The sequence below is a fragment of the Chrysemys picta genome, chromosome 15, assembly GCF_011386835.1.
Source record: "Chrysemys picta bellii isolate R12L10 chromosome 15, ASM1138683v2, whole genome shotgun sequence".
NCBI lineage: Eukaryota > Metazoa > Chordata > Testudines > Emydidae > Chrysemys > Chrysemys picta.
This window is the reverse complement of record NC_088805.1, coordinates 28079877-28093540: the sequence shown is the minus strand read 5'-3', so window position 1 is coordinate 28093540 and position 13664 is coordinate 28079877. Positions and strand designations below refer to the sequence as shown.

The 13664-nt window shown below is 40.6% G+C and overlaps 1 protein-coding gene across 9 annotated transcripts in view; it reads left to right on the top strand.

Moving 5' to 3' along the window:
- The window catches only part of CLIP1 (CAP-Gly domain containing linker protein 1), a 115257-nt gene that overhangs the window by 38481 nt on the left and 63112 nt on the right, over positions 1 to 13664 (top strand). For all 9 annotated transcript variants that reach the window (XR_010592818.1, XR_006175007.2, XM_042852467.2 and 6 more), the window contains exons 4-5: positions 12185 to 12309; positions 12898 to 13114. Coding sequence is in view for 7 of the 9 variants with exons in the window: in XM_042852467.2 (XP_042708401.2) it covers positions 12185 to 12309; positions 12898 to 13114 (342 nt within the window). In the remaining 2 variants the exon portion in view is untranslated. The remainder of the gene's footprint in view (positions 1 to 12184; positions 12310 to 12897; positions 13115 to 13664) is intronic.

The window sequence follows — 13664 nt, the reverse complement described above, 5'->3', positions numbered from 1 at the left end:
TAGATCAGTGGTCCCCAACCTTTTTTGTCTGGCAGGCGGCAGACGACGAGCCACAGAGGACCGTGGCGGCGGACGAGCATCCACCGAAATGCCACTGACAAGCGGCAGCATCAATAAGCTCGCCGCCGAGAAGCAGTGTCATCCAGAGGCGTCACCGCCAGCGCCGGCTCCAGGCATCAGCCCAGCAAGCAGGTGCTTGGGGTGGCCAAGGGGAAGGGGCGGCACATCGGGCTGTTCGGCGGCAATTCGGCGGCGGATCCCTCTCGGAGGGAAGCACCTGCCGCCGAATTCCCACCGAAGAAGAAAGCGGTGCAGTGGCGCTGCCCCTGGAGTGCAGCCGATCGCAATTGCGATCGTGGCGGCTTCTTTTTTTTCCGCCGCTTGGGGCGGCAAAAGCCCTGGAGCCGGTCCTGGTCGCAGCCGAAATGCCGCCAGTACGCGGGCACCATGGCGGGGACCCCTGATCTAGATATATGCCGAGTTTTACAACAGGTTATATAAAAAGCATTAGTTAAGTCAGTACAAACTAAAATTTCTTACAGACAATGACTTGTTTATACTGCTCTATATACTATACACTGAAATGTAAGTACAATATTTATATTCCAATTGACATATTTAATTGGTAAAAATGAGAAAGTAAGCAATTTTTCAGTAACCTCATGCTGTGACACTTGTATTTTTATGTCTCATTTTGTAAGCAAGTAGTTTTTAAAGTGAGGTGAAACGTGGAGGTACGCAAGACAAATCAGACTCCTGAAAAGGGGTACAGTAATCTGGAAAGGTTGAGAGCCCCTGCATTAGTCCACTTCTCTCTCAAGGACCTTTCTGACTTCCCCTGTGCTCCCCCAATGCATGGGAGAAAAACTTCTTAGCAAAATCTGTATAGCCACCACTTGTCGTCCTCAAGATTCTCCTCTGCCATTATACATACTGAACACTGCAGTCTGACAACAAGTGGGCTGGTGGCAAGCTGAGACTGCTTCTTGTTATGCTCATTTTACCACTACCTCATCCTCCCTGATCCTTGGTTTGCCTTTCATCTTCCTGTTGTCTTGTCAGACTTCTAGATTGTGAGTTCTCTGTGGCAGTGACTCTGTTTTATACAGTGCCAAGCACAATGGGACCGTGATCTTTGATTGGGCCATACAGAGTACTGTAATGCAAATAATTAATAAACAAAGTACATCATGCAGGGGTAAAATATAGAAGTTAAATAATCAATACATTTTTCTGTTTTTTTAATCTGTGTGGGTCTTTTGTAACTGAGCTTCCACATTTGCATCAGTGTGCGTTTTATTTTTAAATCTAACTTCTTGGACTAATCTAAGTTCTCCAGTGTTCTAGATGCTAGATTCTGCTCTGCTGATGTCATCCTGAACAATACATTTAAATATTTAAACCTCCAGATTTGATTTCTTTAGTACAAAAATAAGTAAACTCAGCTGAACGTTGCAGCTGCATAAGCCTTTTTGATTTTAAAGGCACTCTCCCCCGCCTTGCCCAAACTATGCTCCGCAATCCATAACTTTAGAGTCGATAGTCACTGACCAAGTGCTGGAGGCAAACTTTAGAACTATCGGTCAGCATCAGTTGCTAGGAAAGATCTGCTCTCACCTACTTTAACATGCTTGTATGTTCAGTCTTGATTGGGTGGTTTAAATGCAGTCAGACCACTTCAATTTGAGGATAGAGCATTGTTGTCTTACCCGCAGCAGGGAGGCTACACTGACTTCTTTGTAATATTTATTATTACACTGTAAGACAAGTTATGTGGCACAAACAGTTTGTACTCCTGTCACCTCACTACAGCAATAGTGCTTCTTTCTCCAGGGGCCAATTTAACCTCCCAGACCTACTGAACACTTACTGACACTCCAGTTCGACCATGCCATCACAACATCTAAAACTGAAATGCCATCTGCATTCTTCTCAGTTCCTGGCCTGATTGATAGCTGCTAGAAACTTTTGTAAATGCAGGAATAGCCATGACCTACTGAAAATTATTAGGAATATATCCTGTGCCCGTTCTTGAATGGGCAAACATTCAAAATTCCAGAACAAAAATGATGAGCCTTCAGGAGTTTAGGTTTGTAAAGCATAGGAGCAGTAGAGTTCCATTGTAGACAGTTGCTTCCTTGGGAGTCTTTATGGATACTTTACAAAGGAAATCCAGTTCTTGGAGGGAAATTCAAAATGGCAACCTTATTTTGTAGAGGTGTGGGTTGCAGCTGGTTAGTTAAGATTGCATTCTGAACTGGATTTAATATGGGGCATACATTTCTGTTTACGTGCAGCTGGCTCTTCACTGTGAAATTTGTTACCTTTTATGTTCTTTGCATTTTCTATGTAATGTTTATTTGATTTTTAAAAAATACATATTTAGTGGGCATTGTTTGAAATTGGTCTGTCTGCAATTCATCCTTGGCAGACTGACCTTTTTGTTGACTGATTTTTTTTGTTTAGGATTAAGGGTATTTTTTTGCTTTCATAACTGAAAATGTAAGCAGAACCGGTAGCTGGCATTTAAACGTTCTCTGACATGCACACAACTTTCTCCATCAGCTGCTATGCTCATCTATCGGATTTTTCTCCTACAATGGGGAAGGCTTTATATGCCGCTACTGAGAGATGTTGTATATGCCAGAGAAGTGCAGCCATAGGTCTGTTTCCCGTGTCTAAATCATTTACATATTAAATACACATAAGAAATTAATATATACCACTTTTTGTTGTGACACAGTTGAGCTCTTTCCCCTACAACAGTGGTTCTCAAAGCCGGTCCGTTGCTTGTTCAGGGAAAGCCCCTGGCAGGCCGGGCTGGTTTGTTTACCTGCCACGTCCGCAGTTTCGGCCAATCGCGGCTCCCACTGGCGCAGTTCGCCGCTTCAGGCCAATGGGGGCTGCGGGAAGCGGTGTAGGCCAAGGGATGTGCTGGCCGCCTGCCAGGGGCTTTCCCTGAACAAGTGGCGGACCAGCTTTGAGAACCACTGCCCTACAACATACCTAACACAAAAGCAAGAAAATTAAAAGTTTAACTCATTTTCTGATACCTACTGTCCGTTCCTTCATTGCCACTACTACATACCAATGACTCACATCACAACCTTAACTCTGCCCTCTAGCATTACTAGCCTTCCAACACAAGCCTGTGGGTGGAAGAAAGGAAACTAACTTACAAGCCATTCTTCTGTGGCCTCATTTCAAGTATGTTAATTGTTTCACAACAGTTTTTTTGTGTATTAACTTTGGAGTAGAACTTCATAATACTGCATGTTGCCATATTCAGCTCTCCCAAATACTTCTGCCAGGAAACTAATCTCTGTCCAAAACAAATATAGATATAGTCATAGAAGTAGCTTCCATCATACATCAGTCACACAGAGAAAGGAGCCCTGAAGGATCTTATCTTATCTCAGTGTCTATTAAGAAGGATAGTGATGACCAGAGCATAAGTGTTTGGGACATGCACTCAGAGACACAGCTTGTCAAAGGAAGAGAAACGGATTTAAAAATTTTATTAAGATGTTAAAAAAAAAAATAGTGAACAGAGTTTGAGCATAGAAGTTTCTGGTTATCAGGGAATAACGTACAGATTATCGAGGGTGCAAAGTTTGGTTTAAGATAAGGTGGTATGAGGAATACATAATCTGCAATATCCCCGATTGGGGGTAAAAGATTGATGGGTCAAAGTACAGACATTGAGATATGAGGGTATGAAGTTCATACAGTGGCTATGTTCGGGTGTGGAGTATAATGAGTGGATATGATGATGAGGATGGATTGACCCTCATTTGGTGAGATTTAATGTTCAGGGAGTTTATGGTTCCAGTTCATATGATCCAACGGAGAAGGTCACTTGGTCTCTTTCTCGTAGTGGGAGAACGATGTCACTCTGGCTCACGCCTCCTGGTACTGTCGGTGGCCGGTGATGTGCTCAATGTAGGTGTCCCTAGGCCATCAGATGGCGTCTGAGACCATGAGGCGCCTCATGAGACGTGCGTAGCGTCGACCGATCCCGCAGGTCCACAGCACACGCTCGTTGCAGGGGTCCCAGGAGCCCAGGGCTCCGACAATCAGGGCGTCCATCTGCACCTCATAGCCCTTCGCTCTCAGGGTGTCAGCCGGGGGGTGTACTTTTCCAACATATGAGCTCGGGCTTCGCGAAATGCCGGGGTCCTGTTCTCAAAGGAGACCGTGACGTCGATGAGAATGATCTTTTTCTGGGCCTCGTCGGTGACGACCACGTCAGGTCGTAGCTGGCTGTCAGTACCGGCGATGGTGCAGTTCACGGAGATCTCCCCTAGGCGTGGCGCGATGGCTTTCAGGTTCTCGACTGCCTCGCCTGCACCTCCTGCAGGGAAAAATCTCACTCCCAGTCTTCCGAGAGGTCGATCCGGGATAGCGGGGAAAGGCACTCTGGGCGTCACAAGTTGGTCTGGGCCTCGTGATCAAACACATCCTTGAAGTAGGAGTAGAGCCTCTCGGGCTGGATGGCACAGTAGGAGGAGGTTCCGTCCAGGATCTGCATCAGTCTGGTAGAATTTTGAGGAGATGACAGTGCAAGCTCACCTGAGACCTCACATCAAGTTCATGTTGAACAATATAACTGTGGCTTACCTGTATGAACAAGGAGCACAAGAAGCAAAACTCTGAACTGAAAAGGACTGGAGGCTTGCTTTTTCAATGGGCAGAGCACATCTTGTCCCCACATAAAAGGTTCCACGAATATCAAAACAAACAGACAATACTTCAGGGCATGCAAGTCTCAGCCAAGTTGTGTTCTCATGGATAATAAGAGCTGTAGGAAAATCTGTTTGTTTCAGCAGCCAACAGCATTTTTTCCCCCTTTTATTGGGGAGGGCGGGGGGACTCTAGGTCACTAACACTAGAAGCAAACATCACAACTGGAATAATCATCTATTATAATTCATTTTTTTCCCTTTCTGACACTAATGTCCAAAGTAATTTAGAAATTAAGGAGGAAGACACCCCATAGTATATCATCCTCTCAGCTCCTTGCTGTCCATAGTTTCTTTACATGTGCTTGAAATCCTTTTGAGGCCCTGATAAGCCAGGATCTAAGGGAGCCTCCCAGACCCAGCAAGTCTGTGCTTAGTTGCCTGGTTGTCTTAAGGAAATTGCAATAATTGTCCAAATTTCTAGCCAGCCAAAGGAAATTCAACATACTAGTATATGGGTATTTGTTAAATACTGGAAAACTAAAGTGATGTTTATAAAAGTTGATGATTTTGGTATGACTCCTTTTAATTCTGATCTTATTTATTGTACTAGTGTCTAACTTTTCAATAAAAAATAGTTAAGGAACCAAATGGAGCCTTTAATTCAGATGGAATGAGAATTAACATAATCAAGACATTTTACATCTAAAGTAAATTCCAGAATCTGGATGTGAATTAGCAGTGGCATTCAAAGAGGAAAAAGTAATAACCATAGGCAGTCCATATTTTAGGAATATTGCAAAATAGCAAATAAATCTGAGTATTTGCCATTTGAAAAGCTAATTAGTGGCACCACCTTCTGTTCCATTGGACCACAACACCATAATTGAATTGTTGGTACAGTGTAGCTCTTTTCTAAGAGTAGGAAGGCTGCGAAACCAACTGAAAATGAGAGATTATTTGCCATGGTACTGCAAGCACTTTCTATTTGATCCATAAGAGATCACTTATTTTATGTATTTTATCCGTTAAGGTATCTTGTTGAAATAACAGTATTCATGAGAAAATAATTTTGGAGATTCCTCTCTTGAGGAATATTGCACTTTCCAGGCAGATAAAATGAATAAAATTGAATTAATATGATCACATTTTTGGAAATAATCCCTCCATCCTTTCCCCAAAAGGTAAATGCAAAACCAGCAATATGGTTTGAGCAGGGTGGGTGTGTTTAAAGATCTTTCTAAATTCAGATACATCCACTTCACTTTTTCTTACCCTTCCAAAACTCAGAGAAAAATGAATATGTAAGTCTGGCCTATTCCTGGATGGGTTAGATTCTCTATTTAACAATCTCTTATCAAACTAACCTTCTCAAGGGATTAAAGTTTCTTCGTTCATTTAACCAGAGTTACAGCTTTATTATGGTCTAACAAATCTGATGCTTCTGCGGATGAGTGGTAAAGCTGCAATTTGGGCTTGCATCCATATGGTCACAAAATATTACAGTCTAGATTTGCAGGCATATGCTGATGTGCCCTTTTTATAAGAGGGTGTTCGCCTTGTGAGGACTCAGTGAAAACTGATCTCTCATTTTATCTTTATTGCTCACTGTAAGTTGCTTGTTGCAAGTTACTTCCTTACATTGAGATAATGGACATGAATTAATAAGAGAACATGATTGCCTTGAAATCTGTGATCCAAGGTGAACCTGTCAGAGAACTATGGGCAACCCCTTCCCTCCTCGCCACCCCCCCCCCCCCCACACACACACACTTTGAGGTCTCTGCCAATCCCGACTCCACGTATGGTGATCAGTTAGACCCTGAACAAGATCCAGCCAGCCGAGCACCTGAGAGAGAGAGAGCGAGAGAGAGAATATGCTTGGTGCCTCCTCAGAGCCAGTTAGGGATTTTTTTTGTTAATGAAAACATGGCTCTTGCAGACTTCCGATTGTTAAAGATATGTGGGCAAGGTTCAAAGCCAAATTAAACTGTTTGGGGTGAAGGATATTGTGCTATATCAACTCTATTATCCAAGGGCCAAATTCTACCATGACATCCACAGCGTAGTTCTCAGATTTGTATCACTGTATAAGCATTGTGCTGTAAATACATGTGTTTCTACAGTCTTCTCATTTTCAGCTAAATCTGTTCTTCTGGACTATGGTGCCCTATATAAGAGATGGTTTGACTCCCCCCAAAATATTTTTAGCACATAGCACCGCTAACACAGATTCTTCTCTTTGGCTGTTTACACCCTTCAGCTGTAGCTTGCTTAACTGCAGCATGAATGGGAGGGAGGGATAGCTCAGTGGTTTGAGCATTGGCCTGCTAAACCCAGGCTTGTGAGTTCAATCCTTGAGGGGGCCACTTAGAGATCTGGGGCAAAAATCAGTATTTGGTCCTGCTAGTGAAGGCAGGGGCTGGACTCGATGATCTTTCGGGGTCCCTTCCACTTCTAGGAGATAGGTATAGCTCATATATGTTTAAAAAAATCCATATTTCCTACTTCTTGGCATTCTATGCTAGTTTTCACAACCAAAGGCTTGTTAGAAGAAATAATGGCATGGAAAAAAATTAACTGCCTTATGTACAGATTGAAAGAATTGAATTTGGAGCGATTACAGTGATTTTGCAATTGTTAAATTTTATAACCATACCCCATGTATTTACTAGATTTTAAGTACACGAGAACATTGCAATCAGCAAGTCAGATGACATTCAGTTGGGAATAAACAAAGCTAAACGTGACTTTGCCCAAAACCCTGGTGATCGTGTATGTAAAATGTCATTGTACTTTCAATGTTGCCTGTGAACAAACATTAGGGCAAGATGTCTTCCTTCTAATTTGCTTAAAAATAAGCCCACGTATTTCTTTGCCTTTTTAATTACTGGCACAGCAAGGTGATTTGTTATTTAATTTAAAATTAACCGTGAGACACCAAGCTGGAATAACAATTAAGACACATAAGCAATTAACCTCTTATATCTACCTATTGATACTTTAAATTTGTTTCTGTATAGAGCACTAAACTTTTTTTTGGTGGGGATGGGAGAGGTGGATTTTTTTTTATTTTTTTTTCCCCCCCTCCAAGGGGAAGAATGTCCAGGGAACAGTCAGAACAACTTGGACTTGGTTTTGCTAGTTTACATGTTGGATGGCTCAGAGAACAATTCTTCTTTGTCTCATTGGAGCTTTGTGCTTTTGCATTGGTAAATTTGTATGAGTCTTCTGCACCATGGAATTAGTCCAAATAATTTCCTCTTCTGCAATTCTATGGAATGTCTTCAGTTACTGACATTTGGATTCCCATGTAGTTTTACATGTTGATGAAAGCCACGCTATCAGGAGTTTTTTTTTTTTTTTTTTTTTTTATTTTTTTTATTTAAGCAAGCTAAACTATGGGCTCAGGTTCTTTAATGGATACTTCAGGCAACTAATCAAGCAGAAAGTGCTAGTGTTGTGCCAATATTCAAAAAAGGGCAAGCAGAATGACCTGGTTAACTGTAGGCCAGTTAGCCTGACATCAATCTGGGCAAAACAATGGAACAGTTGATATGGAATTCAGTTGAAAAAGTCTTAAAGGATAGGAATATTATTAATGGTGGTCAACATAGTTTTATGGAAAATAGGTCTGGTCAAATCTGATTTTGTTCTCTGATGAGATTACAAGTTTGGTAGGTAAAGGTAACAGCATCAATGTGATATATTTAGATTTTTATAAGGTGTTTCACTTTCACTATACAATATCAATAAAGCACATGTTAAATGGATTAAGAATGGCCTAACTGACCTTTTAAAAAGTAGTTGTCAATGGAGAATTATCGAATGGGGTATTTCTAATGGTGGTTTGCAAGGTTGGTACTAGGACCAATTCTGTTCAACACTTTTTCAGCAATGATCTGGAAGTAAATAGGAAATTACTGCTGATAACATTTGCAGATGACACACAGATTGGCAGAGTGGTTAGTCATGATGACAGGGCAGTCAGAAAGAGAGAGATGGATTGCTGCCCATACCTACAGAATGGGGGAACTGTATCTTGGGAAGCAGTGACTCTGAAAAGGATATTGAAGTCATGGTTGACAAGCTACTGAACATGACCTCCCAGTGTGATGCTGGGGTAAAAAGGATGAATGTGATCCTTGAATGTAGCCACTGCGGTAGTATTACTACCACACTCCACTCCTCCCCCTGTTTAGAAATATGGAATTATATAAAGATGCCTATTTACATAGTTTGGTTCATTCACTCCCACCTGCTTTCTTCAGGAAGTTTCTGAAATGAATGCTTGTAAACTAGAAACGAACATCTTTCATTCCTTAACATCACATTGGGGTAAACTTATGTAGTCTTAGAATTTATGACCAGTTTTGTTTAATCACTGTGTTTTCCCATATTTTCAATAAAACCCCAGCTGGGACTCTAAACTGAATTTCTCCATCCCACAAAGGCCAGCAGTCTATATTAGCCACATTGGTTCATTATTATTTGATATTATCCATCTTGACTATGTTGAGTGTGACGATCAGCTAAAATATTTGGCAGGCATTCTCTTCGCTGTTCAATTATTTAATGACCTGCCTCAGTGTGAATGAAGGTCACAGAGTAGCTGTCTTCATCACGTTGTAATGTTGCCCTATTATTCATTTAACTTTTTAAAACTCTTGTACAAGGCTTTTTTTACTTGGTCATTTATGCCCCATTGCGAAATAAGCATGCCTCCAAATACAACAAATCATGTATGTTGCACAGCTTTTTGATATACTTCTCCAGCAACTCCTTTTCCATATTTTAATGGCTGTAGTAAATTGCATTCGATGTTACTATTGGCAAGGAGTATTTTAATAGCAGGATGACTTGCACTTTAGCCATATGACACTAAGGCCTGGTCTGTATTTGAAATGTTTTATCTGTATAGCCATTTTGGTTAGGGGTGTGTGATTATTTCAGTTAATAATAAAAAAAAAAGTTATACCAGTAAAAGCCCCATTGTGGACCCCGTTATACCAGTATAAGCTGCACTGGTATAAAAGTGCTTATGCTGGTATAATTACATCCACAGTAGGAGGTTTCTAGCACTTTAATTTTACAGGTATAGTTGAAGTGCTACAACTTTAGCAGTTAACTGTTCCTCTGCATTTTGTTTTCTACGTACCTATTTTAAAATAGTTCATAAATTTCTGTAAGTGCTGAGCACTTAACATATGATATCTAAGGATCTAACTTTACATTTTTATTTCAGGCAGATATATATCTTCTATGCAAGACTAGAAATCTGCAATTAAATCAGATTTATACTAGAGATTTAGGGCCAGTATTTCTGTAAAATCAAAGATTTGGTGAAATCTCAGATATTGCAGTGCGGTTAGAAATAGATGGATGGATATTTGACAAGAGCTCGAAGGCTAGTTTTTTAGTTCTCTAACACTCTTGGTTGCATCCTGGTTTAAAGTACACTTGTTTTAAAGTACACAGGGTGTGGGATGAGGGCAGCGTAATGAGTCTGGCATGGACTTTGTAGCTTCATTTTCTGTTTGTTTGGTTTTTTTTTTTTTCCTTTAGATTTTATTTTGAGAACAGGTTACGGATGTGTGTTTGCTATTTAGCCGTGGGAGAAAAGTGGGATGATTTGAGGAGGCGGGAACAAATTTGGATTCAGGGATAGTTCTTCCAATGAAATACTGAATATATGAAGCATGATAGTTAAACTGGAATGTAAAAAGGTGTTGGGATCCCACGTGACTTCCGGTCTGTCAACTTAGATTTTTTTTTCTTGTTGCTTTTTTATGAATGAGGACAAACACTGTCTTTTCTATGCCAGAAACACCAGGTACCAAACATTTTCCTAGTACTATATTTACCTGTGTTTTGTTAGTCGTAAATATAAAGTGTTTCCCCCCACCCACCCCACCCAGGGCAAAAATTACTTACTATACCAGCATAAAAACAAAGACATAAAGATACTCTGTAGATTAAATGTTATTAAAAGTGACCTGTGAAGGGGGAAAACACAGGTCTGTCTCCTTTAACAGGTATAAAGACCACCAGAAAGGCACTTTCCTGCTTGTTTTCTCATTTTAGAAATAGGAGGACCAATTCTGAACTTCCCTGTTTTTTTGGAGGTTCCTGATATGCATATTAGGATCTTTCTCTGTCATTAATTGAAGGAGTGTTGAATCTTTATTGAGAATTCAGCTTCTCAAATAAATAGGTGTAAATAAAAATAAAACAGTTTAAATAAAAATCGCTTCCCCTCTCAGTCAGGTTTCACTTCCTTCATATCTATGATGAAATGAAGCTATTAGTGCTCTAGTCATCCAGAGAGTTTCTCAGGAAAATGGAGTGAACGAGGCCTGAATTGCTAATGTTAAAAAGCTGTATTTTAAAATCTAGATCAGACTTTGAACATAATAAATAAGAGAAGTGATACAAACCCATTTCATTATCTTGGCAGATCACTTTAAGTTTCTTGTCAAGGTACAGTTTCCTTTTCACTGCAGGGTGTGCTGGGAATTGCAAATACCAAAAAAGTGGCAAAAATGCCCGTGGTGTATGAGGCAACCTCTTGGGAAAAGTAGTTTTGATTGACATTTGGTGCACATGAAACTTATAGTGCTAGAGGCAGGAGCTGCACAGATTTTCTCACAGGGAGGCCACAACACACTGTTACCCCGACCTGCAAGACTCCTGCCATGCTGGGCTTGTTCCAGCAGTAGATGGTCAGTCACACTGGACCCCTCTTGAATCTTCACTTAATTTCTTCTCTTGCCTGTCCTTACCTCTCTTAGTGGTGAAGCTATGTCTTGCACGGATGTGCTGTAGGTAAGTAGAGCACCAGCTTGGTGTCTGGAAAGGTCTCCGAACACTTCTAAGCTAAGTGAATGATTTAGGATGCACTGGTCAGGAGTACACGCTGAGAAAAAGCACTTTCTGGGCCTTTTCTTCCCTACAAAACCCATTCAAATAGGTGCTTCCATTTGCAAGCCTGCCAACGCTCATGCTTTATATTTCCTTTAAATGTATGAATAATTGTAGTATTTAGTTAATCTGAATTAGTCCAATGAAGAAGCTAAAGTGCTGTGGTGTCTCTTCTCCTTCCCTCACAAACTTACAATAATAAACCATTCTAAATAGGTGCAGGAAAAACTTAATTTAAAGTCATAGAGTTTAAGGCCAGAAGGGAGCATCAGATCATCTGAAATTGGCTACAACCCAGGTTCCAATGCTGTCAGTTCCCCACATCTGCACTGGGTAGTGGTAAATATATTTTTAGTCTTATTCAGTCATGGTTGTGGTTCTGAAGACACACTCAACATGTTAAAATAGAAGCAGTAGTAAAAGTAGAGTAAATATTTCTAAATACTTACTGGTTGAATCACATTTAATCCTTAATTTGCAGTGTGTTTATGAAATTGTGCTAAATATTTTTACATCTGATTTGATGTTTTAGTTTGGAAACTCAGTGAAAATTATTACACTCCCTTCCCCTCCCCCTTCAGGTTGGTGGCACCAAAGCTGGAGTAGTACGTTTTCTGGGGGAAACTGACTTTGCTAAAGGAGAGTGGTGTGGAGTAGAATTAGATGAGCCTCTGGGAAAGAATGATGGAGCAGTGGCTGGAACAAGGTTAGTTTATAATCCTATAATAATAACCTTCAGTAACACAAAATTGCTTGGGGTTTTATGTACCTTTCAAAACCTCATATTCATGTTTACTTAGTCTGTAAGGTCTTTGGGATGGAGACCTTCTGTGTTGTTTGTGCATACAATGTCTGGCACAATGATGCCCTGATCCCTGACAGCAGTTTCTAGGTGTTACACAATACAAATAATGATAATTAATTTAGTGCAGCTAGCAGAGGGTCTTGAAAAATTTCCTTTTCTCTCAAAGACCTGCCCCCTGTTTGCTTGGAAGAATGCATGTGACAGAAGGGAAATGGAGATTTAACTCTGCTAAACCTGAATGGAATTTCTATAGGCCAAGGGCTTTCTAACTGCTGAGTTTTCTGCAAGCGAAGTGCTAGAGCTTCTCAGAAAAGAGGTTGTAAGAATTTTATAATGGAAAGTGCTAAACAGCCTTAATACCAGCAACCCTTTTCCCTTGTTTAGACTGTTGATGTGGAATTCCTTAGAAGTTGCCATACTGTACATGAAAAGGTAATTCTCTGCAGTCTTAATTTATTTATTGCCCTCATCTGTTTGTTTTTTCTAAAGGTATTTTCAGTGCCAGCCAAAATATGGCTTGTTTGCACCGGTCCACAAAGTTACCAAGATTGGATTTCCATCAACCACACCAGCTAAAGCCAAGGCAACTGTAAGAAAAGTGATTGCAACGCCGTCAGCTCTGAAACGCAGTCCAAGTGCATCTTCCCTGAGTTCTCTCAGTTCTGTGGCATCATCAGTAAGCAGCAAGCCAAGCCGTACAGGACTAGTAAGATTCTTTTTCTATTGCATGCTTTACATTTCCAAGCAGAAACCCATATGGCACATGCCTATGGTTTGCTTATGTAAACTAAGGATAGACCAGTTCTTGGGAAGAGCATAATATGTTTCATTGTGCTCTTTTGTTTTTCACTCAAAGCATGCATGTAGGAAATCTTAGCTAGAATAGTTTGTACATTTACCTTTATATATTTAACACCAAACTAACTGAGGTTTTTGCAATAAGGAAGGGGCTTATGGTATCCGCAAAATGAAGGGCATCAACGTATTCTGGGATCCACGTTGTAGAGAGTTGTCCATTTTTCCAGGGCTGCTTCTCCGCTAAAGCTACGTTAACATTTGCAGACTTGGCTCACATTAAAGTTTCCAGAGATGAACATGTGTGTGACTAAACATAATATTAGACGCCTGAGCTAGACCAAAATGGAATATCTTTTTCTTTTTCCATTGGAGAGATGGTTGTATGTAATGGGTCAGTAAAGAAATGTAATGTGGAAATCCAACCTCTGCCTTTGCTGATAAGAAGCCTCTTTCTTTTC